Source organism: Monodon monoceros, unplaced genomic scaffold (genome assembly GCF_005190385.1).
Source record: "Monodon monoceros isolate NGI ecotype Baffin Bay Population unplaced genomic scaffold, NGI_Narwhal_1 Super_Scaffold_3, whole genome shotgun sequence".
NCBI lineage: Eukaryota > Metazoa > Chordata > Mammalia > Artiodactyla > Monodontidae > Monodon > Monodon monoceros.
In genome coordinates, this window is record NW_021703780.1 from 60,206,614 (window position 1) to 60,231,531 (window position 24,918).

Consider the following 24,918-nt stretch of genomic DNA (forward strand, 5'->3'; position numbering starts at 1 on the left):
CTATACCCATTATCTTATTAGATTATAGTGAAAAATGCATAAGACAATGGAAAGATTATTGGTATTTCTGATCTAGGACCTGTGGTTTACTGGCCTAAACTTAGGAGACTGATTCTAAATCTTCTTTGTTTACTCTCTTTCTGTGTAACCTCAAGCAAAGTGCTTGAAGTTTTGACATAAATTTTCATATGGGTAAAAATGAGAGTGTAGATGCTAAATTGCCCAAATTTGACCAGACACAAAATTGAAAACATAAATCTAACAATAACCATTTAAATATCAAAACAGTAGTTGAATACCACACTTTCAAAAAGGATATTAGGCCCAGGTGGTTTTGAAAACAAGTTTAGCAAACTTCCAAGGAGCAGTGGCTATAGACTGAATGTTTGTGTCCCACCCCTGCTCCAAATTTGTATGTTGAAACCTAATCTCCAGTGTTTTGGTGTTTGGGAGGTGACTAGGACATTTATTCCTGAACCCTCATGAGTGGGATTAGTGATCTTATAAAAGAGACCCCCACAGGGTTTTCTCACTCCTTCTGCCATGTGAAGACAGGGAGAAGATGGCTGTCTATGAACCAGGAAATGGGCCCTCAACCAGACACTGACTGCCAGCATCTTAATCTTGGACTTCCCAGCCTCCAGACTGTGAGAAATTTCTGTTGTTTATACATCCAGGCTATTGTATGGTATTCTGTTATAGCAGCCTGAACTGACTAAGGCGAGCAGTTAACTCCAACCTTGTTTAAATTGTTACAAAGAACAGAAAAAGAGGGGAGGCTCACAAACTTATTTAATGAGACAAACATAAAGTTGACAACGAAATGAATGGAACAGAAATGAGTAGAGCAAGAAAAGAAATAATCCTGTAAATATATATCTCTATAAATTCCAGAGAAAGCACTCAATAAGTGTGGTCCGGGGCTTCCCTGGTGGCACAGTGTTTGAGAGTCTGCCTGACGATGCAGGGGACACGGGTTCGTGCCCCGGTCCGGGAAGATCCCACATGCCGTGGAGCGGCTGGGCCCGTGAGCCATGGCCGCTGAGCCTGCACGTCCGGAGCCTGTGATCCGCAACGGGAGAGGCCACAACAGTGAGAGGCCCGCGTACCTCAAAAAAAAAACAAACAAAAAACAAAAAACAATAAGTGTGGTCCACTATTACTATTATCAGCCTTAGCATCGTACAGACCCAATTCCACATGAAACAAGTTGCTGATCCTCTGAGCTTCAGGCTTCCTTATCTGTAACATGGTAGTGATGTACAACACTGCCTAATTCAGGGCATTGTCATGCGGATTAAATGAGAGAGAGTGTATGTGAATACTCCTTTTATGTTGCTTGTTACTCAAGATTATATAAAATGATCTTTATAATTGTGGAGTAAGAAAATGCAAACACAACCACAAATACATACGTACATACATATAGACATAAGTTTACCTATTTCAAAATGTAAAACTTTCTTTTTTTTTTTTGTTCAACAATACCATAATTATAGTTAAAGACAGGCTAGACCCTGGAGACAGTATTTGCCATATACATAACAGATAGTTATTGTCTACAGTATGTAAATACTCCCTACAGATCAACAAGAAAAAGACAACCCAGTGTAAGAATGGGAGAAGGATGAAAATAGGCAATTCACAGAAGGAGCTCAAGTTGCTAATAAATGTATAAAGAAATACACACTAGTCATATCACCAGTTAGCACAGAAGTGCATATTAAAATGAGACACTTCTTTTTACTCATCAGATAGACAAAAGTTTTTAAGTTGGATAATATCTAATATGAGAAAAATTTAGGAAAATGGAATTTTTAGTCACTGCTAACTATCGTACAGTCAGTTTCTGGAAAGTTTTGCACTCTTAAGTAAAATTACAAATGAGCCCAATTTACAAACCCAGAAATACCACTTCTAGTTATACATTTAAGGAAAACTTTTGTGTATGTACCCAGGAAAAATGCACACGTCTGTCCAGTTTGCTATTGTTCATAGTAGCAAAGAAATGGAAATAATTTATATATTCACCAAGAGGGAATGAGTTAATAAAATATGAATATTTATATGCTGTAATATTTCATAACAGTTAAAAGGAGCAAACCATGAGAATATATATCAACATGATAGGAATCTCAAAAACATAGTGTGGAGTGATAAATGCAAATTAGGTAGAAATAAAATAAAACTAGTGAAGACTTCCCCCCTGGAAGAATGCCGTAGAGTGGGAAAGAATGTGGATGTTTTTATGTTTGTGTGTCTCATCAATGTCTCCCAATTGGTGGAACAGAGACTGGGGGTGAAGTTCCAGGCGAAAGGGTGTACAATGCCCCTCTAGGAACATCTTCCCCACCCATGGTAACAGTCATTTAGTAAAGCCAGAATTGCTAAGCTTTGCCATCCTTTTCCCTCTGGCTAGGAACAAAGTAGGTGTATTTGTGGAAAAGCTGATTAAATAGGTCTCCCAACAGGCAATGCTGTCACAAACAAAAGAACAAAAACACCTACTTGAAAAAACCATTATAAATAAACACATTTTGAATTGGTGGTGATTTTTTAAAGTTGGTTACAAATTTTAAAATCTGGTTATTCTGTCATATTCACTCAATTTCTCTCAATTTGCAAATATTTTACTTTTACAATGAGATTGACAGGATAATTCACTTCCTGTCATGCTGAGCCACTCCCCTTCTAAGCTGAGCCTCTGAAGGGTCTGCATAATCAATAAGAATGGCTGAAGATCTGCAAATAGTGGCCTTCAACTTAAGCTCAGCAGGTTTGTTGAGTTTTAAGTTAGTGTATTTACGGAGTTTTCCAATCCTCAGTCCTCTCCCATTGGGAAGAAGTACGTTAGGAGAGAAAATTGGATTTAATTCTCCAAAAGGGAGCTATTTGAATGGAGGGAAATATTAGCAAACAAAGAATTATTTCTTCATAACTTGATTTTGATATCATTTCAAACATATGGAAAAATTGCAAGAAGTAGTGTAAAGAATCCCTTACACTCTTCCCCCAGATTCACCAGTTGTTAGCATTGCAGCCCATCTGCCTTATCATTTTTTCTATTTTTTTCCCCCTAAACTGCTTGAGATTAAGTTGCAGGCATCACACTCCATTAGCCCTCAACATTTCAGTGTATATTTCCTAAGAACAAGGATATTATCTCACACAGTCACAATACAGTTATCAAGGTTAGGAATTTAACATGATCCAATACTAAAACCCACATCCATTTTCAAATTTTCTCAATTGTCACAAGGTTCTTTATGGCTAATTCACCCTACCCACACACCATCACCTTTCCCCCCACCGCAATCCAGGATCAAACTCAGGACCTCACATGACTTATCATTGTCATGTCTCTTTGGTTTCCTTTAATTCACAACAATGTCTCAGCTTTTCTTTGTCTTTCATCAAGCAAATCATGTAAATGCATTGTTCTCACCCATATGGGCTGTAGCTTTGCCAGGCAAGGAGGAAAATAGCCTCTCACCTGCCCTCCCCTTCCAGCAGGGTCTGGCTGGTTTCTGTGTCTGGATAATCCACTGTGGGCACAATGAGTTTGCCTCTCAGAAAGACAGCTCTTAATCCCCACTGGGCTCTCTGGGCACCAAGTCAGGTGCACTACCTGTGGCTTCTTTTCCCACCAGGTCTCTGTGACCAGTCTCATCGACTTAAAGGTCTTGAAGTCCTTCCGGATTCTGCGAGCGCTGAGGCCTCTGCGAGCGCTGTCCCAGTTTGAAGGAATGAAGGTATGTTCTTTAGATGGATGGGAGGAAAGTCAGCTAGCAGGGAAAGGCAGAGAAGCCAACTGCTCTTCTTGGGCTGGGCTTCCCTTAAATTGCCAAGCTTTTCCTGGACTCCTTCCCACCCAGCCCACTGCTTAGAATTTCAGAGATGGAGAAAAGTCTAAGATACAGTCTTCACCTAGAAGTGCTTCTGTGACAGCCGAGATGGGCTCTGGCTTCCCTTCAATCCTAGGGTAGGTGTCCCATAAGTCTCGTAACACCATCATCAGAGGACACTTCTCAAGTGATCCTGTGGCAACAGAAAGGACCCATTATGTATGGAGCTGAGAGCAGGGCTTGCCGTGGGGTGTGGGTTCGGGGCTGGAATGTAAAGACGGGGCTCCAAGAAATCCAGCCCCACACGTTAGGGCCATCCTGGGAAGATCAAGAGCTTGTTGAGTCTCACACGTCTATTATATTTTTCTTCTGTTTTGCTTCCTTAAGGTGGTAGTTAACGCTCTCATAGGTGCCATACCTGCCATCCTGAATGTTTTGCTTGTCTGCCTCATTTTCTGGCTCATATTTTGTATCCTGGGAGTAAGTTTGTTTTCTGGAAAATTTGGAAGATGCGTTAACGTAACAGATGGAAACTCAGTTATAAATTACAACATTGTTGCAAACCGGAGTCAATGTGAAAGTGGAAATTTCTCCTGGTTCACCCTGAAAGTCAACTTTGACAATGTGGGAATGGCTTACCTCGCGCTGCTGCAAGTGGTAAGCGCTGTGGGTTTGTTTTTCACTCTGGGGAAAGAAACCTTAAAAGAATCATAAACCACTTCTCAGCTAATAAAAATACAGAGACTCTATTGAGATAAGAGAATCAAATCCCAGTTTCTCACATGGGAGCTAATGCCCTCTGGAATTGTTCCGCACCGAGCATCTCCAACCTTATTTTCTACTGAGCCTCAACCTCCAGGCGATATCCCATAAGGGTCTGGACCTCTCACTCTGTCCTAAATGGTGCCTTGCTCTCCTGAGCTCCAGCCAGAGAGGCGTAGAGCCTCAGATGCTAAGCCACTCCATTAGTAACAGTTCCCTGTGGGAAGTCAGTCCCAGGTTAAATCGTGGTTGCAAGGTTTTGGACAGATAGTGCAAACAGATGTGGAATCAGGAAAGAGCCTTAATCAGGCTCTTTGCAGCAGTTGGTTCATAGCTTCTTTAGAAATTTTTAAGGCAGAAATTTTCTCTTGTTTTTAAACTTTTTGTCTTGTGAAAATGAAGAAAAAAAATCCAAGACATCTATCCTTGAATTTCCTTCTGCTGTTCTTTTATGCGGACATTCTGTCCTGGAAGGGTGGGACATTGTCTTAGGTACATCTGCCCACTGGACTTGCTGGCTTTTGTATGGCACTTGTCTGTTGATGGCAAGTCTATAATTACGTTCATGTTTCTCTGCTTTCATTGCAGGCAACATTTAAGGGCTGGATGGATATTATGTATGCAGCTGTTGATTCCAGAGGGGTGAGCTTGTGTTCTACCATGTTCTAGAGTGCTAGGATCAAATCAGGAATATCATGACTACATGGACAGCCCAGAACTTCCTGCATCATAATTCCAGTGGCCAGGATTCTTTGCCTTGTTTTCATTAGGACAAACACTATGAAACAGGGATTAAAAGGATTCTTATTCATCCTCCTATGAGTATTACATCCTAGCATGCTACAAAGTCAAGTCCTCTTTCTCCATACTGACCACTCATGTAGGAGGTGGAGCCAGAAGCAACAGAATCACAGGATGCCTTGATTTTCCTCTCTCACCTCCTCTTCAAGTGAGTGGAAAGGGAGAAGCCAAATTTCAAAGGGTACCTGCTCTTGACTGTGGGAGAGAGAACCTTAAGATTGGACTAGGTCTGAGCAAGAGACCCTTCAATGGCTCCAGGTTCCCCAGAGAATAAGGGGATTTCTAGTAATTGCCAACTGTCAAATTATAGTTAAATAAAAAGTGATCATGGATTCCCAAGGTTAGAAGAGTACTCAGCAAAATAGTCCATTTCTATTTCCCAGTTGGGAAAATTGAGGAATAGAAAGGAAGAGTGTTGCCCAAAGTCATAGTGAGACCAAATGGTTGAATTAAGAATGGAATCAGCATTGTTTATTTTTTCCTACCATCACACACATATGTGTTATTGTTTGAGAGTATACAGAGTTGATGCCTGGCACATAGTAGATGTTCAGTACAGCTGGTAGTAGCAGTAGAGGTGATATGAATAGTGTTATAGTAGTAGTAGAGGCAATTTATAACAAAGGAAATATTTAAAAATATTAATGTGCTTTTTTTTTGTCTATATGAATATATGAACTTCACCTCAGTTTACCTTAGACATCCATCTGCCTTGAGGTGGAGCTAGGGGATAGGGAGGAGATCTTATGTATGACAGAAGAAGTATATGTCTTATATATGTTCCTTGAGTGAATGATGGGTGGGTGGAGGTGTGTGGAGGTGTGCCTGTCCTGATGTGGTCCTGGGATATCCTAACTGGTGTGTGCTAGTATAATGACCTTTGTCTGTGTAGTCACAGAGCATCCTACTGTTCTCAAATATTGAAGCTGCAACTGGTGAAACCATGGGCCTTTCTCCTCCTTCAACTCCTCCTAGCCTCAAACACTGACTCTCTGCCATATCCTTCATATGGTCTCCTGGCTCAGCAGTCTACTCCCATCCCTTACTATGAAGCCCACAATGGCAGGCATATGGCTGTCAACCCCACGTCCAAGCCACGAGAACTAAAGAAGGTTCAAGAGACCGCTGTCTGCCCAATTATGCTACTCCAGTCTCTTAAGTCATCCTGCCTGCCCAACATATCCCAGGCCTTCCCAGCAGTAGTTTTCCCTTTGAAAAATACCAAAGTTGAGCCAGAACACACATTCTTTGCTCTCCATGTTCCCCTCGATTTACTGGGCCCCAAACCCCCTCTCCAAACCCAAAGAAGGGAAAATCAGGACACACATCTCACAGCTCTGATGTTCTCTCTCTCTCTGTTTCTCCTTCTGACAGTTCCCTGGGTACAAGTGAGGTGATCCTTTCTGTGTTCCTCTTTCTGTCCGAACCTCCCTTTGCAAGATGATTACCCTGCTGCATAATCTTGTTTTCAGTGTCAGATACTGAATATTAATGCTTCTTTCCACTACATTGTTTCTAGACTAATGCCTATCCTTAATTCAAACAAGTAGATGCTTCCAGCCAACTGGGACTAAGGTCAGGTACTCTTCAAGGCAAAAGAGAAAAATAATTGTTTCAAATATTTACCTCTAATACACTAGTCTGTATGGTGGGTTTTGAAAAACAAGTATCATGAGTACATTCAACACATAACAGAGCTATCAACATTCATCTCTATGTTTGAATGTGATCAGGGGAAAGAAAACAGAGATGCTCCTGCCACCTATCCCCAAAATGAATAAAACCAATGACCATGTGAAGATCTTGGATGCTTTTGGTCATGCCTTAAGCTAGGGGAGCTTGATTATAGTGCATTCTTGTCCATTCTAGAGCTTGATCATTCATCCACTCGTTCAATGTGTGTGGAGAACCTACATGTCACAAGCTATGCCAGGCACTAGGAATTCAAGAGTGACAGGATGCAAGCACAGGCTAAATACAGTAGTGAGCCCTGTTTGAAGGATACAGCCTTTCAACAAGGGTTGGTAGTCAATCCCCTGAAGTGAACATGTCCCTTCTCTGGTGGATATCTCCAGCCTGGCTCCCTCCAATTATGTGTCCATATGGACATCCTAGAGACCTTTTCAAAGGACACATATGATCATGCCACTCTCCTCCCTCACAACCCTTCAATGATTCTCCTTTGCTTAGAAGGAAAAGCCTAATCCTCCACCACACCCCCTCCCCACTGTATGGTACCACTCAAGCTGTGCTGGGGGAAGCTGAAAGAGGAGAGAGGGGCTCCCTGCAGGGCCACGGCTGACTGGAGGAGGCTGAGTGGTTAATGCAGCTGCTACCAGGCAGTTAAGATGGCTCATGTTTTTCTCCAGTAATTGTTTTCTTCTCTCATTTAAAAAATCCCTAACAGGAAGGACAACAGCCAAGGTTTGAGGAGAACTCATTAATGTATGTTTACTTCGTAGTTTTTATCATCTTTGGCTCATTCTTCACTCTGAATCTCTTTATTGGTGTTATTATTGACAACTTCAACCAACAGCAGAAAAAGATAAGTATGGGGGTTGTCCTGATTTGGTATTTTTACCTGTCTTCTCCAAAGAGCTTGAATGGAGCATAAATCTGTTCTAAATTGTTGTGCAAAGTAGCCTTTATCATCTGCATGAGAACAAAGAGGGAGCCTCCTGGAGAAGAGTCTTGAGGATATGGCTGGAAAGGAACTAAAACAGCTGGGTTTTATTAAATCATTGTTTTTATTCTCCACTCTACCCTCTTAAACAAAGGAACTCTAATAGAAAAATAATTACCAGGATTAGTATTTATGTCATATTTTAGTAACCTTTCAAGCGTACCTTGTTATCCAGGATAAAAAGAGTACAAATGATTCCCGACTTAGGATGGTTCAATTTACACGACTTTAGCTTTATGATGATGCAAAAGTGATACTCACTGAGTAGAAACTTTACTTCAGATTTTGAATGGTGATCTTTTCCTGGGCTAGAGATATGCAGTACAATACTCTCTTGTGACACTGGGTAGCAGCAGCCACAGCTCCCAGTCAGCCACGCACTCACTGAGGGTGAACAATCGATATATACTTACAACATTCTGTACCCATACAACCATTCTGTTTTTCAGTACAGTATTCAATAAATTACATGAGGTATTCAACACTTTATTATAAAATAGGGCTTTTGTTACGTGATTTTGCCCAACTATAAGCTAAAGTAAGTGTTCTGAACATGTTTAAGGTAGGCAAGGCTAAGCTATGATGTTCAGTAGGTTAAGTGTATTAAATGCATTTCAACTTACAATATTTTCAGCTTACAATGGGTTTATCAGGATGTAACACCATTGTAAGTACAGGAAAATCTGTAAACGCTTTTTCAGTAAACTTGTGTCTTGCCTCTCAACATCCAAATCTCAGCAGATTTACTGAACTTACTTGGAAAGAAGATGGTTGGGGAAGAGACAGGTTTTTTTAGGGAGTTTTTTTCCCCGTGCATTGTAACAACAGATATTTATTTTTCTGATTCTACAATCTATAGGAGCACTGTAGTAAATGTGGAAAAAAAGGAAGAGAAAAGGAATATTTAAATCACCCATAAGATGACCGCCAAATAATAACGATTTTAGATTAAGCCTCATCATTTTGGTACCATCTTTTCCTGTTACTTTTTAACTAAATATTTCTTTTACACCGTTGAAATTATGTAATACTTTTAACTATCCTCTCCATTAGTTATGAGTTCATGTCATGAGATCATCTTTGTTATAAGAATTTTCAGGGCTGAATTTCATCCCATATTATGGATAGATCATAATTTGTTCTAATCATTCCCCCCACTCCCCTTTTTAAGGACATTTAGGGTCATTTCCAAATTTCTTGCTCTTCTAAAATAATCATGAACATTCTTAAAATTCTCTCTGTGTATCTCTGATTATTTCCTCAGGATAAGTTCCTAGAATTTAAGGCATTAAAGATATATTGTCAAATTACCTTTCAGAAATGCTGTTCTGGGTCCCATCCTTTTGCAAGATATGAAGATGCCTGTTTACTCTGTTCTAATCATTCTGACTTTTGTAATTTTTAATTATCTTTTCCAGCTCGATGGGTAAAAGTGTTATCTCATAGTTTTACATTCATTCATTTGACCATTTATGAAGTTATACACTTTTTCACAGGTTGATGGCCATAAGTATTTCTTCCTTGAGTTATCTGTTTACTGTCTTTGTCTCTTCTTAAAATTGACATTATCATCTTTTTCTTATGTTTTTATATAGTAACTCCAATTTGTGACTTGCTTCTTACATTTTTGTAATGACAGTTTTAACTTATAGACATTTAGCATATTTATGAAGTCAAACTCTCAATCTTGTCCTTTTTGCCTTCTTTTCTTGCATTTATATACTGAAGGCATTTCTCAGTCCTAAAATCAGGTAACTAAATATTCACCTTTGGTTTTCCTAATTGTTTTGTGGCTCACTTTTATTTTTCTGTTGAACTTCTTAAATTCATCCACAATGTATCCTGATACTGTTGAGCTTTCTTTGTGTCTGCTGGGAGAATCATTCACGGTCCCAGGCAACTATATGGCTGCTGTTATTCAGGAGTGTACTATGTGGTGTCACCTCTGTAATATGCACCTACAATTTGAATGTCAGGCCTTGTGATTTTAGATTTAAGTTTACATTTGAAATCACTGTTTTGATCAGTCCATAGCATTTTTGTTCTTTTTTGTTTTACTTTTTATTACAGAAAATTTCAAACATGCACAAGAGTATGGTAGAGTGAACCTAAAATATCCATCACCCAGCACAACATTTATTGATTTAAGAACATCCTTATGCCATCTATGCCCTTACCCAATCCTTCCACCGGATTTTTTATAGAGCAAATCACAGATATATTATTTCATTCACTGATATTTCAGAACATATCTCTTTTTAAATATAACTACAATTCCATTATCAAATCTAAAAAGTTTAATATGAGCTCTTTAAACTCGTCAAAAACCCAGTCAGTGTTCAAATTTCCTCCAGTCTTTTATTTTCTCAAAATCTGTGTTCATTCTTTCATTGATTGACTGACTGATATTAAAGTTTGTTTCTTTTCAAATTAGGATTCAAATAAGGTCCTCCCATTGGATGAGTTCCTTGCTCTCTGGAATGACAATATGTTCTAGGCCTTGTTTGTACCCTTCCTGCCCCAGATCTGGAATCAGCCATTTCTCTAAGTTGTGCTGGGAGGTGGTGTTCCAAGACAGTCTGGAATGCTTATTGTGATTATTTTGAGACTTTTTCAGTGGGCAGAGCTACTTCAAATTTAGGACTACAAGGAAATATATATGTGGAAATATGAATACTCATCATTCAAATTCATGACTACAAGGTTTTCACTTAACCAGTACATCTATATCTCCTCTTTTCCACACTGAGAAAACTGGTTCTCATGGGTACAAAAGATGATACCTTAAAATTTTCCATAACTACTCATTTTATTTATCTCGCAACACACACATAGGACAGTCTCATAATAATAGTATTAATACTATCATGATGCATAAGATTATTGAAGACACTTGTGTCTGCCAGGCATCCTGAAAAAACCTGGTTAACTTCTAGGGCTGTTCTTTTTTTCAATTTTTTTTTTTTTTTTTTACTGTGCAAAACACTCATAACATAAAATTTATCGTCTTATCCAGTTTTAGTGTACATTCAGTGGTATTAATTACATTCATAATGTTGTGCAACCATCGTCACCATCCATCTCCATAACTCTTCATTTGTAAAACTGAAACTCTACATGCATTAAACAATAACTCCCCATGCTCGCCCCCAGCCCCTGGTGGCTACCATTCTACTTTCTGTCTCCGTGATTTTGACTATTCTCAGTATCTCATGTAAGTGGAATCGTATAGTGTTTGTCTTTTTGTGACTGGCTTACTTCATTTAGCATAATGTCCTTAAGGTTCATGCGTGTTGTAACATATTGCAGAATTTCCTTCCTATTTAAGGCTATGTATATACCATGTTTTGCTCTTTCATCCTTCTTTTGATGAACAATTGGGTTGCTTCCACATTTTAGCTATTGTGAATAAAGCTCTTATGAACATAGGTGTGCAAACATCTCTTTGAGACCCTGCTTTTGATTCTTTTAGGTCTATACCTAGAAGTGGAATTGCTGGATCATATGGTAATATGTACAGTATACAAAGGTTCTAATTTCTCTACATCCTCACCAGTACTTGTTTCTGTTTTTTCGATAGTGGCCATTCTAATAGATGTGAGGTGGTATCTCATTTTGGTTTTGATTTGCGTTTCCCTAATGATTAGTGACACTGAACATTTTTTTCATGTGCTTACTGGCCATTCATATATCTTCTTTAGAGAAATGCCTGTTCAAGCCCTTGTTTTTGAATCAGGTTGTTTGTCTTTCTGTTGTTATATTTTTGGTGTCCTCTATATATTCTGGATATTAATTTTTTATCAGATACATGATTTGCAAATATTTTCCCCATTGTGTGGGTTGCCTTTTTACTTCATTGATAGTGTCTTGGATGCACAAAATTTTTAAGTTATTATGAAGTCCAATTTGTCTATGTTTCCTTTTGCCTTTGTGTCATATCCAAGAGATCACTGCCAAATCCAGTGTTGTGAAGCTTTTGTTCTATGTTTTCTTCTGAGAGTTTTATTGTTCTAGATCTTACATTTATGTCTTTGATCCATTTTGAGTTAATTTTTTAATATGATGTTAGGCACTGATTCAGCTTCATTCTTTTGCATGTTGATATCCAGTTTTCCTAGCACCATTTGTTGAAAAGACTGTCCTAGGGCTGTATATTTTTGGTCCATACTGGTGGTGTAAATTCAAACCACACACCCTCATCAAGGCAGGCTTGGATTCACAAATTATCAGGGAAGACTGGGTTTTTACCCATAGTACAGACTGAGACAGTGTTCTGGTTGTCTTCCATTGCCAACAGACAGGTTTGGTTTTCTTCTTCACCCTTTAATGGCAGCACTTGGAGAGCTCCAGATTCACACAGGGTCCTTGGCCTAACCCCACTGCCTTCTCCCCATGACCCCCTTGTAGTTATTAAATCCCAAGATTCCTAAATCCCAAGATTCCTGTTTTTACAGAGATTAGCAAATGCCATTAGGCCAGCCATGGCTTCAGGACTAATTTACCACTCTTTCTTTTTGATCTCTCTTGATTTTCGGACGATGGAGATGTACCTTACTTTTGTGCAAGTTCAGCTATTTCTTTTTTTTTTAACATCTTTAGTGGAGTATAATTGCTTTACATTGTTGTGTTAGCTTCTGCTGTATAACAAAGTGAATCAGCTGTACGTATACATCTATACCCATATCCCCTCCCTCTTGCGTCTCCCTCGCACCCTCCCTATCCCACCCCTCTAGGTGGTCACAAAGCACCTGATCTCCCTGTGCTATGTGGCTGTTTCCCGCTAGCTATCTGTTTTACATTTGGTAGTGTATATTTGTCAATGCCACTCTCTCACTTCGTCCCAGCTTACCCTTCCCCCTCCCCGTGTCCTCAAGTCCATTCTATTTGTCTGCGTCTTTATTCCTGTCCTGCCCCTCGGTTCTTCAGAACTGTTTTTTTTTAGATTCCATATATGTATGTGTTAGCATACGGTATTTGTTTTTCTCTTTCTGACTTACTTCACTCTGTATGACAGACTCTAGGTCCATCCACCTCACTACAGATAACTGAATTTCGTTTCTTTTTATGTCAGCTATGTCTTTTAAAGGAATTCTGTTCCATTTTATCCCACATTTCTAGATGTTTTACGACTCCCCCAACCCCAATTTCCAGAAATGAAAATCTTACTTCATTTTTCTATTCTTTCTTCCCCAGAAGTAAAAACATTTAAAGCTCTCTAATTTTTTTTTTTCTTTTTCTGAGAATGGCTCTGGACAGATTTTTTTGAAATTTTACTAGTAGTGATATATGCATTCACATATTTAGGAGAATTTTAATTGTCACTTTGTAGGATTTTTTGTTTAAATTTTTGTTACTAATTTCTATTTTTGTTTCATTGTGGTTTGATTTATACAACTTGAAATATATTCAGTTTTTGTAAAGATTCTGTGGTGGTTCGCAAAGAATTTGTAATCTTTGTTTATATTATAAAAAGAGAAATGTAACTGATAAAAGTAACATTTTTCCCTTCTTCCTTAATTTAATAAACCCTATTTCCTTTCAGCCCTCCCCCAGAGTCTCTTTCTGCTTCCCATTGGAATTTTAGGAATTGTTGATGGAAATGTAATATAACTTTAAAACTATTTCTGAAAATTCAGAACTTGTTTCCAAAAATCCATTAATGATAATTAGCTCTCATCTTCTCCATATACTTAGGTGGCCAAGACATCTTTCTGACAGAAGAACAGAAGAAATACTATAATGCAATGAAAAAATTAGGATCCAAAAAACCTCAAAGGCCCATCCCAAGGCCTCTGGTGAGAGCAGTTGATTGATTCTAAACACATAGATGCATTAAGTGGTTATGAGGAACTCATATCTGTAGTGCCATTCTCCTTTAATTTTTAAATTTATAGACTTTACCTAAGAAGTCAGTATGAACCCAGGTACCACTGATGTATGGCTCAAGTCCTTCGGAAGATTAGACATTCAAATTCAATAGTAAGAGCTTGGGCAACAACTTTAATTTACCTTTTAGTGAGCACACAATAGCTGCTTAGTATATACTCATTGCAATGATGTGAATTTAGCAGTTAGTTTTAATTTACTCTTGGCCAATTGAAAATGTATTTATAATATCTTTTACCAACTTTTTCTGGTATGAAGTTGAGGTCATGCATACTCACTTCCACTTCACAGGTATTTATGATAAACTTTCTATGTCAGGAACGTGCACACCTTTTCTGTAAAAGGTCAGACAGTAAATATTTTAAGCTTTGCAGGCCATGTGGTCTCTGCTGCTACTACTCAGCTTTGATGTTGTAGCACAAAAGCAGCCGTCGGCGATATAGAACAAATGTGCTTGGCTGTGTTCCAGTATAACTTGATTTATAAACACCAACATTTGAATTTCATATAATTTTCGTGTGTCAAAATTTTATTCTTTTGTGTTTTTCTCCCAAAAGTCATCCTGAGTAAAACCCATTCTGAGCTCACGGGCTACACTAAAACAAGTGATGGGCCATATTTGGCCTGTGGGCCATATTTTGCTGAATCCTGCCTTACGAGATACTAACAGGACTGCTCTGTGCTTACAGTCTAATTGAGGAGCTGGAATTTGAGAGCATTAGATTATAAAGTAATACAACAGGCACAGTTGGTAGCTCTGACAAGTGAGTTTGAAGGCTTTCAAGACAGGGAGGATCAGTGGGGCCGAAAAGTCTGGGAAAGCAGTATGGAAGAGGGGCTTGTTATCTGATACATGTAGAGGATTTGGAGATTTTCATTCAAACATGAGACCACAAATTATCAAAGGTATGTTTAACTTCCTGCTATTCCCAGCAATCAGAACAGAGTAAAGTGTGTTCTTAGTAGTTATTTGTTGAATAAAAGAGCATGTTTTCAGGCATACACAAAATCCATCCCACTAGAATTAAACATTTGTGTTGCACTAAAAATGTCTACAAATGTCAGGGCCAAGTGTTTAGAATTTATACAATGAAGAATTTTTACAAAAGGGTTAATGATAAAATTATCAATATATTTGGGAAATTTTCATCTGATGACAGTATGTGGAACTTCATTTTACCTAAGTCAGATCTAGCTTTTAAGTACCAAACTCACTTTCTAGTACTAATTTCACTTTGAAGTTCTTATTTGAACTTGAGCCAACAAAAAAGACAGGACATTTTTATTTACATGTGCACGCTATGCAACAACCGATTCAGTACCAGTTGGTCCCAGATTTGGAATTAACTAAAAGACTCTTGAGACACATATTTACCAGTTTACTTCATGAAGGATATGAAGCCAGCAGTGCAGCACACAGCCGAACAGAAGTTGCAGTGGCATGGATGCAGCTTCTAGGCCTCTCCACTGCATTGGACATGCTAGGATGTGAGAGATGAGCTTGAAGTGGGCATGGACGGCTTTAACGAAGGGAAGCTGCCACCTCCATTCCTTAACCATCTTTTATAGCTTGTTTGTTGCATGGCTCATCGGGGAGTAGGTGCTATCCCAAAGCCCTTCCTGCATGGCTCACCAATCAAGATTTCACAATGAGTGATTCCGACAGCCACGTACAACTCACCAGTTAATGCTGAACATTTATCTTAACCTCTGTATTCCAGAGAGCAGTTTTGCATGAGATAAACCCAAAAGCATATCCCCTGGTGTCCCTGAGTTTGAGCTAAGACTTCAAATCAGCTGTTAGCCCTTAACTCACAACTTTACCTCCCCACAGATTTTTTTTAAATCTCTAAAGTCTACATATTATCTTTTGGCCTTTGGAACAAAGGAATAGCAATTGCATAGAGGGGAAAATACAGCTGTTTTAACCTGAGGAGTGATGGATATTCTTTCTAGCAGTAAGAGCAAGAAATCTGGAATCATTTCTGATTCTACCTGAGGTACCCCCACAAGGTAGCTTCATTACTGGGGTTAAAAATTATCCTGAGGTATAGGAGTCCCTGTACATCTTAAAATGACATAGAATGTGTTTTGATCATCTACCACGTTTGGTAGCTTATACTTTTAATCTCCATTTTCTAAATATTAGGGTTGAACTGTAAGGCCAATGCTTACCGTTCCTTACATTTATTCTCAGCCTTCGTTCTGCTTCCCTGGAGAGCACCCTTAAAAGTATCTTTTCTCCAGGTCCTTTCTGACTTCCCGGATGCATTCTCACATAGGAAATGCATTTGACATTCAAGTTTCTTCTCCAGACTCCTTGATAAAAGCTTTAGGGCTCCTGGAGCAAAGTTTGAAAGACACAAACTTACAGGTAGTATCTTACCACTGCCGTCCCGACCCTCTTTCTTCTCATTGCCCTTGCTCTCCCTGAGTGATATCATTCATTCTCTTGGTTTTAGTTCATATCAGTACTGGTGCTGTTGTACTCCACATCTGCATTCCAGCTCTCTGCCTGAGCTCCAGACCAATACCTCTACCTGCCCATGTCCCCTTGGATGCCCCACTGGCACCTCAAACTCCATGTGCTCAGGACACATTCATCATCTCCCCCCAGAACTCCTCATCCCCTGTTCTCTGGTTGTTTGAATGCTCCACCAAGCAGAAATTATAGCCTCAGCTTTAACTTTCCCATAACCTCCTCCATTCAAACATTCTCTGACTCCTGCTGCTTCTACTTCCATATTAGTTCTTAAACCTAAATGCTCATGTCTTTCTCCACTGTTACCACCACAGACCAACATCATCTCTTGCCTGGATTACCTTAACAGATGCCAGGGGTTATAAAGATGAATTCTTAGGGGGTCTATGAGGTTTCTAAATAGAATACTATATGTATACTTTGATTAGATGATATGTAATATGAAATAATCTAATATATACATATAATGTAAAACAACCAGTGTATAGCCAAGTATGCCATACAATATCAGTGTCTGAGTTTGTGTTTAAGAAAAGTTTCCACTTAAGTAAAGAACAAAGTGGTATGTTATAGATGTTAAATTAAAGAAAATAGTGGAATAATTGAGTCATTTCACTGCACATGGTAGATTAGATATGCAAACTTGAGTTAGAACCTGTACCAGAGCAATCAGCACATTTTTACTTTGGAGCAGGCCATCCATGTACAAACCAATATGCAAGTTCACCATCAGTAATAACGTGAAATAATCAGTTTTTCTGTTTCCATTTTTAGTAATCGTTGGATCAGAATCCCATTTATCTAGCCTTATCTTTAAGTGAACAAGAATTAGAAAATTGGCATTCAAGAATTGCTTGAATACAGAGTTTTGGTTAAGTATAAGATCTGATTATTCTGAACTGACAAACGGAGGCTTGGAGATGTTAATTCTCTTTTGTCCAACATAATTATGTGAGCAAGTATTCTCTGCATTAGTATTATTGAAGTCAAAATACAGAAGCAGGTGAAATACGGAGACCGAACTTCATTTTTTATGATTAAATCCAACATGAGCTATTTTATTTCAGCAAAAACAAATCACCCACCACATCAAAGTTATGTTGTTACTAAAAATTTAATTAATTTACTTATTTGGTTTCAAAATGGAATTAAAGCTATAAGCCTACAACTTAAAATCAGTTATCTAATTAAATTTAATGAAATTAAATGAAAAAATATCTATAGAAGAATTTCTTGCCCTTTAAAAAAGGTCTGTGCATTTTCCAAGAAACTGCTTTAATTGTAAGAGAGGACAGATGCTGCTGTATGTGCCTTTTAATGTATGTGATTTCATTCCTACAACTCAAAATGATCTATGATTCCTTTTTTTTTTTTTCCTCAGAACAAATGCCAGGGTCTTGTTTTTGACCTAGTTACACACCAGGTCTTTGACATCATCATCATCACCCTCATTTTCCTCAACATGGTTAGCATGATGGCTGAATCATATGGCCAGTCCAAAGCCATGGAACTCTTCCTTGAGCGTCTCAACCTGGCCTTTGTGGTCGTCTTTACAACTGAGTGTCTCATCAAAATCTTTGCTTTGAGGCAATACTACTTCACCAGTGGCTGGAATTTATTTGATTGTGTGATCGTGGTCATTTCTATCGTTAGTAAGTAAAATTGGCAGCCAGAGGGGCTTTAATCTAAGAGCCAGAAGTCAACTTATAAATCTTATCATTTGGAATTATGTCCAGAGCGTCCACAAAGCAGAAAATTAAGCTTAATGTGATTTCTGAAGAAATAGACAGATGAACTAATGCCATTCTCTTTGGGGAGTTGCTAGGAGATACAGAGTAATTTCCATTCCCTTCACTATCTACACAATTGAAATAGAGTTAAATAATTATGTGGATAATTTATTCAACGGAGGTAGACAAAATTAAGATGACTTCAAAGTTTTTGTGGGGCTACCTGCTTTATCCAGGGAGTTGAGTCAAAGTTCTACCTTTCTTGTGCAACTAAAGAGCATTTCTTGTCTTAAGGATGCGGCATTTAGTTTCCATGTTTTTCCCTAGTTCAAAATCCATGTTGATGTCAGATCACAATTACTGTGCACCCGTGACATTGCCAGGCCTTCCCGTACCTCCTCCTTATATAGGGCCTCCATGGCCCAGCCTAGATGGGGTTTGCAAGAGTGTGTCATAAGGACAAGTAATGCTTTATCTTTATTCTGTATCTCATGTTAACTTAAACCACAGTGGGAACTACACTTGTCTCAACTGCTCGGATCCCATTCACCAACCAGCCTCACTCTATAATCAGCATATTTTTCTTAACCACAGGCAGAAATTAACTATAAGATTTATGGAAGAAGAATAGGGAAAAAAGAGGGTTATTGCCATATACCTTTTTATAAAACATACACACACACACATCAACTTTGAAATTAAATTCTTCATGACTAAGCTATAAGATTTCACTCTGGGTTTTTGAAGTCTGCTTTTAACTAAACTGGTAATTTGACTTTTTATAATTGTGTAAAACTGCCCAGGGGCTCTTCTCATAGTTCAAAGAGCAATGAAGACAATGAAAACTGATTTCACAAGTGGAAGTTTTTGTGCTATCTCAGAAAGGATGCATTAAACAGATATGCTGGATCAAAATATTTTGGTTCCTATCACCACAGCAGCAATGCAGATGTTTCAGAGACCAAGAAAATGAATGGTACAGTTCATAGTCTGTTCTGGTTTCTAAGCCATAAAGTTTATGTAGATAAGGTTTAGTAATAGATCTTTCCACATGGTTACGGTTACATAGACTGTTAATCATTATTAGTCAATTCCAAGCATTATTAGTCATTTCCTGGTGAAATCGACAGCAGCAGTAAAGTTAGAAAATGATGACAGGATGAGTCTGGGGCAGCCCTGTGAGCACTTAAAGGGCTCTTCCTCCAATATGCAGAGAGCAGCTCATTCATTTCACTCTTTACTGACCTTCTGCAGGCAGTGCCAGGCGCTGTAGAGTTCATGGAAATATCTCTGACTTCTGTCCTATGAACAACTGCTAAGCGATTGCAGCTACACTGCATAGCACTGTATAGCATCTTGTTCCAATGGATGAGAAGGTCCACACATTGAGCCAAGTCCTACTCACCAATGTGGGCAGTATTTTCTATGTTTTTGCCAGTTGATCTGCCATCCAATCCTTAGCCTCTACATTTTCTCATGCTCTCCCCTGAGCTTTTAGAGAAATACAAAATGAGTGAGTCAAAGTTATTCTCTCTATGGGGTTTACAATCCAATTGAGGTATTAAGACCTACCACCTTAAGGGATCAGAAAAAGAGAAATTGATTGAACCCCAAATCACATGGTACACAAAAGAACTGAGCTCAGAGAAAAGACAGATTACTCTGGGCTTGATTACTCAAAGAAATATTCATGGAGGAGGTGGGCCTTAAAGGAGGGACCTCCTCCAGTTGCTGCTGAATTGGTTTGTAGTCAATTCCACATCTCACCAGAGTTGCCTGCCCAATTAGCATATGAATTAAACTTCCTTGATACAATCAGGCAGTCAGTGAAGTATATCACCAACTAGTTCTCTTTAGTCATTAGGCGATGGCAGGTAGTGTTGGCCACCCATCACCCCTAATGACCTTAGAGGATCCCCAGAGCAAGAACCAGGCCATGTCTTATACAAGGCAAGCATGTTCCAGCCATTCTATAATATTTGGGCCAAAATGTGAGTTGTTTTAAATTCTTGTATCACTTGATTGCGGAGCAGGCAATGAGAAAACAGGGTGACATTTTAGGCCAAATATTTAGCAGTCTGCAGAAACCTTTGCTTGAGATGCCATTTCTGGTGTATCTACAACATCAGAGAAACTGTCTCCAATTTAGTCCCTTAAGCTTTTTGAATTAGGTCTTCCAGAAGAACTTGGAATGAGCATACTGACAAAGATGAAAGATCCATGGCAGCTTTAGCCCAAAAAGGAACATCCCAACACCACCCTCTTTCTCCAGCCCTGTCCTCGCCTGTAGCAGGCTGTGTTCAAATTCCTCTATGATAAGAACCTGTTCGTTTAAGAAGTTTTGGGCTGGGATCGTACAACTTCCACTGATAACTTAGGCTCAAGCTGACCTTCAGTAGCAGAAATTTCTCCTTGCATTCTAATCTAAATAACTCCATCCGTAGTTTTCCATTCTATATATACAATAAATATGGAAAACTTATATTTGTTACCCCATGAATAACTTTAAATGCCCAACATGGATAAGGTACTTCTAGTGCATACAATAACTAATAAAATAACCTGTCATAAACAGCATTTTATTTCTTTTCCTTGGGGGTCCTCAGTATTTTAGATGTCCTATCCCATCTAAAGTCCCATCTAAAACTGTACGAACCTTGGAAATTATTCTCCAACTTAAGACACAGATATATATTTTCCCTGATATAGGTTAAAAAGTCTTAATTTTGTACATAAATTAAGAAGTAATGATAGAAAGTTGCTCCCACTCGGATTCAAGGCAGCAGAGAGAGGCTATGTCAGTCTGCCTGCTGGAAATTTATTGACCCTTCTCCTTCTCTTAAGGTACAATTGTTTCTGCCTTGAAAACCCAGGCACACATTCCTTTCCCTCCAACATTCTTCAGAATTGTCCGCTTGGCTCGGATTGGCCGAATCCTGAGACTTGTTCGGGCAGCACGAGGAATCAGAACTCTCCTTTTCGCGCTAATGATGTCTCTTCCCTCTCTGTTCAACATTGGTCTTCTACTCTTTCTGGTTATGTTTATTTATGCCATTTTTGGTATGAACTGTTTTTGCAAAGTGAAGGAAGAGTCTGGAATTGATGACATATTCAACTTCAAAACTTTCAAAGGCAGCATGCTCTGCCTCTTCCAGATAACCACATCAGCAGGCTGGGATGCCCTCCTCAGCCCCATGTTGCAATCAAAAGACTCATGTAACCCCAAGTCAGAGAACTGTCACCTCTCTGCCATAGCCATAACCTACTTCGTCAGTTATATCATCATCTCCTTTCTCATCGTGGTCAACATGTATATTGCTGTGATTTTAGAAAACTTCAATATAGCCACTGAAGAAAGTGAGGACCCTTTGGGTGAAGACGACTTTGAAATATTCTACGAAGTCTGGGAAAAGTTTGACCCGGAAGCAACACAATTTATCAAATATTCTGCTCTTTCTGACTTTGCTGATGCCCTTCCTGAGCCTCTGCGTGTGGCAAAGCCAAATAAATACCAATTTTTAGTCATGGACTTGCCCATGGTGAGCGGAGATCGCCTTCATTGCCTGGATATTCTGTTCGCTTTCACCGCTAGGGTACTTGGTGAGTCCAGTGGCCTGGATAGCATGAAAGCAGTGATGGAGGAGAAGTTCATGGAAGCCAACCCTTTCAAGAAGTTATATGAACCCATAGTCACCACCACCAAGAGGAAGGAAGAGGAAAGATGTGCTGCTGTTATTCAAAAGGCCTTTCGAAAGTACATGATGAAGACGAAGTGTACCTTGGAAGACAGGCCTCATTCACCCCTCCAGACACTCTGCAATGGAGACTTGTCCAGCTCTGGGGTGGCTGAGGGCAAGGTCCACTATGACTGAGCCCCTCACCTCCACCCCTACCTCACAGCCTCAGAGCCTTGCCTCCAGCCTCTGAGCTCCAAGGGGTCCACAGCTCAGTGTGCGAACAAGCAGTGGACTCACTGAACTAGCCATTCCATTTTTCTTTTTCTGGCTAAAAGAAATGGTGTTTCTGAGTTCACTTCAAATGGTTCTTACAGAGATATAAGATAAGGCTGCCCGACTATAACCACCGGTACTGTTTTAACCAGGAAAAAGACACTAGAATGGGCTGTAGAGCAGGGGTCTCCAACCCCCGGGCTGCAGACCACACTACCGGTCCGTGGCCTGTCAGAAACTGGGCCGCACAGCAAGAGGTGAGCAGAGGGCGAGCCAGCAAGATTTCATCTGCCGCTCCACATCACTCGCATTCCACGCAAACCACCCCTCCGCAACCCAGTCTGTGGAATACTGTCTTCTGCAAAATTGGTCCCTGGTGCCAGAAAGGTTGGGGACCGCTGCTGTAGGGGACACTAATGTGACGATTGAAGCACAGTTCAAATTATATCAAAAGAAACTAATAAGAAACAGAAAACATTAATATTTTAAATTGTGTTTTTCCAAATGTTCTTAAGTACAGTATCCAATACCTTTGTTTGATGTTTTCCCCTATAAAATATATGGCTTATCACACATAACTCTTCTGCATGCTAAGTGAAAATTCAAAACCTGCCAATAAATACTTATTGCAGATTTTTTTTTTAACCAGCATTAAGCTTTTGGGGTTTATTTCAAACCTAAAAGCATGGTCATGACTTGTCAGTTACCACCGTATCTTTCACCAGCTGCAATCTCTGTTATATATTTCCAGGGAAAAAATAAATAAATGTGACTTTCAGTTTGCATTTCATTCAGACACTACACTAAAAATCCTCTTGTTTGGTGGTTGTGTGAGTAGTGGTTTAAATGTGGTACTTTGCTTGGAATTAAAGGCGGGAGCCAGTGGTGTGCTGATAAGTGTATAACAATTGCTCTTCAGGAAAAAAAAGCCATGATTTGTAGCATTTACTGATTTCTGTGGTGAATACTCCCATCATGACTGATTTCAAGCTACCAACATGTTTCTGAACGTAGAGTTGGGAAGAGACGTCCACAATCAGTTCTCGCGAGCTGCCCGGAGCTGGCTCAGCACACCACTGGCTGGAACCAGTAAGACAGTCTCACTTACCTCTGGTTAAAATATCTGCAATGCGCAACTTGGATGGAGAGAGCAACCCCTTAACAACACCTGGACCCCAGGGCGGGGGAGCCATAAGACATACTGGTTAGCCGGTGACCTCAGGCATTTGATGAGCCCTACATTCAGTTCTGGCTGAATGTCTGCATCAAACACAGCCCAGAGAACAACCAGGTCGATCAGAAGGGCCTGGCCCCAGGAGTAGCCCAGGACCTCCCTAAAAACTGGAGATGCCCAGAGGCCAAACAAGACATTAGCTGGACTGGGGACAAAGAACTACACTGTGATAATCTAGGCTTGGAGGAGAACCCTACAGAAATAGTCCTGGAATCCTGTATCTCAGACAGACTGGAGGAGCTGATGTGTCTGTAAGCAGCCTGGAGTCTGAGGCCTGAGCCTCTGCCCTGCCCTTCACTGTCCAGTGGAGGTAAGGCCAATGCCAGATACTGTGGTGCACGGAGGGCGTGCTTATTTACAATGTGCACAAGATCTAACCATGACTCAATGTATTCATGTCCAGGGCCTGAGTTTTGTAGGCAGCCTTGTGCTCTGGAGCGTTGGCAAAAAGTAGTAATATCATTATCTAATTATTATCAATATCTAATTTTTACTTAGCATTTGCTGTGTGTCAGGCACTGGCTAAGCATTTGCCACGCATAATCTCATCTGTACCTCACAATAGCCCGGTGAGTGTGCCATCACTCAGCAGGTGGAGCCTGAGCCTCTGTGCCATGCTGAGGCAGGGGAGTGGCCAGAACAAGGGCACTTTTGAGACAGGGCCACAGGGCTCCCATATAGGGCTGCAAGAGCCTTGTGGAAATCACCAGTTCTAAAGTCATGGCCAGTTCTGCTTGAGGCCCTGGGGATTACCTGTGTCTTCCCTAAAAGATGCCTCCAATTATGAACTCTGGGTGTTTTACGGATCCCTACCAAGTTTTCTGGAAAAGATGGCTGGCCCTGATTCTACTAGGGATATCCCCTGGCTGGAGGCAAGGGAGGACCTGGAAGGACATGGTCTTGTCTATTCCAGATTACAGTTTAGGGGCTTGAATATAATCTGTCCTGTGCAATAGCTTCTGCCCTTCTCACAGACACCTGTCCACCCCCACATGGTCCCCTTTCGCCAGTGCTGGATTCCTGGAGCCAGCTTCTGGGGAGAACACAGGATCCCTCCCTCTGGCTTCTGCAAGAGGCTGAGCCATGCTTCCTTCACTAGATGGCAGCAAATGCCCAACATGTTCTTTTCTGAAAGCTACACAGCATCTCTCTGTATGAGCCTAGAGCTCAAAGAGCCAGAGGGCTAAAGGGGGAGAAGAGAGTCAAGGCAAGGAAGTGTTTAATTACCTTGGATGGGTGCTAGAGAACTCACACTCCCCAGAGACAGCTCTCACTGTGCAAGGAGCCAGGATACCCCCAAGAGGCAGAGATGTTGGTCTGAGCTCTGTCCTTCTGGGGCCGTGCTGAATGTCAACCATAGACAGCCCTACGGGCACATGAAGCCAGTCCCCTGTCTTCTGAGCCTTCTTTTCTCCAGGCAAATCAGCCCCTGCTCAATTCAGTCAATAGACAAGTTCCGGAGGGCCAATGCAATACCACCTTGTGCAAACTGCTTCTAACCAATGGCTCTTGACCTCAAGAGTATATATGCTAATTGGGAGGAGA

General features: G+C 40.0%; 1 protein-coding gene across 1 annotated transcript in view; it reads left to right on the top strand.

The window, feature by feature from the left end:
* SCN11A (sodium voltage-gated channel alpha subunit 11) overlaps nt 1–22,906 on the top strand; it is a 70,799-nt gene extending 47,893 nt beyond the window's left edge. Inside the window, exons 20-26 of the mRNA XM_029243131.1 lie at nt 3,651–3,752; nt 4,233–4,502; nt 5,196–5,249; nt 7,816–7,953; nt 13,782–13,886; nt 17,841–18,111; nt 21,034–22,906. Coding sequence (XP_029098964.1) covers nt 3,651–3,752; nt 4,233–4,502; nt 5,196–5,249; nt 7,816–7,953; nt 13,782–13,886; nt 17,841–18,111; nt 21,034–22,061 — 1,968 coding nt within the window. The 3' untranslated portion in view covers nt 22,062–22,906. The remainder of the gene's footprint in view (nt 1–3,650; nt 3,753–4,232; nt 4,503–5,195; nt 5,250–7,815; nt 7,954–13,781; nt 13,887–17,840; nt 18,112–21,033) is intronic.
* Nucleotides 22,907–24,918: the final 2,012 nt, after the last annotated feature.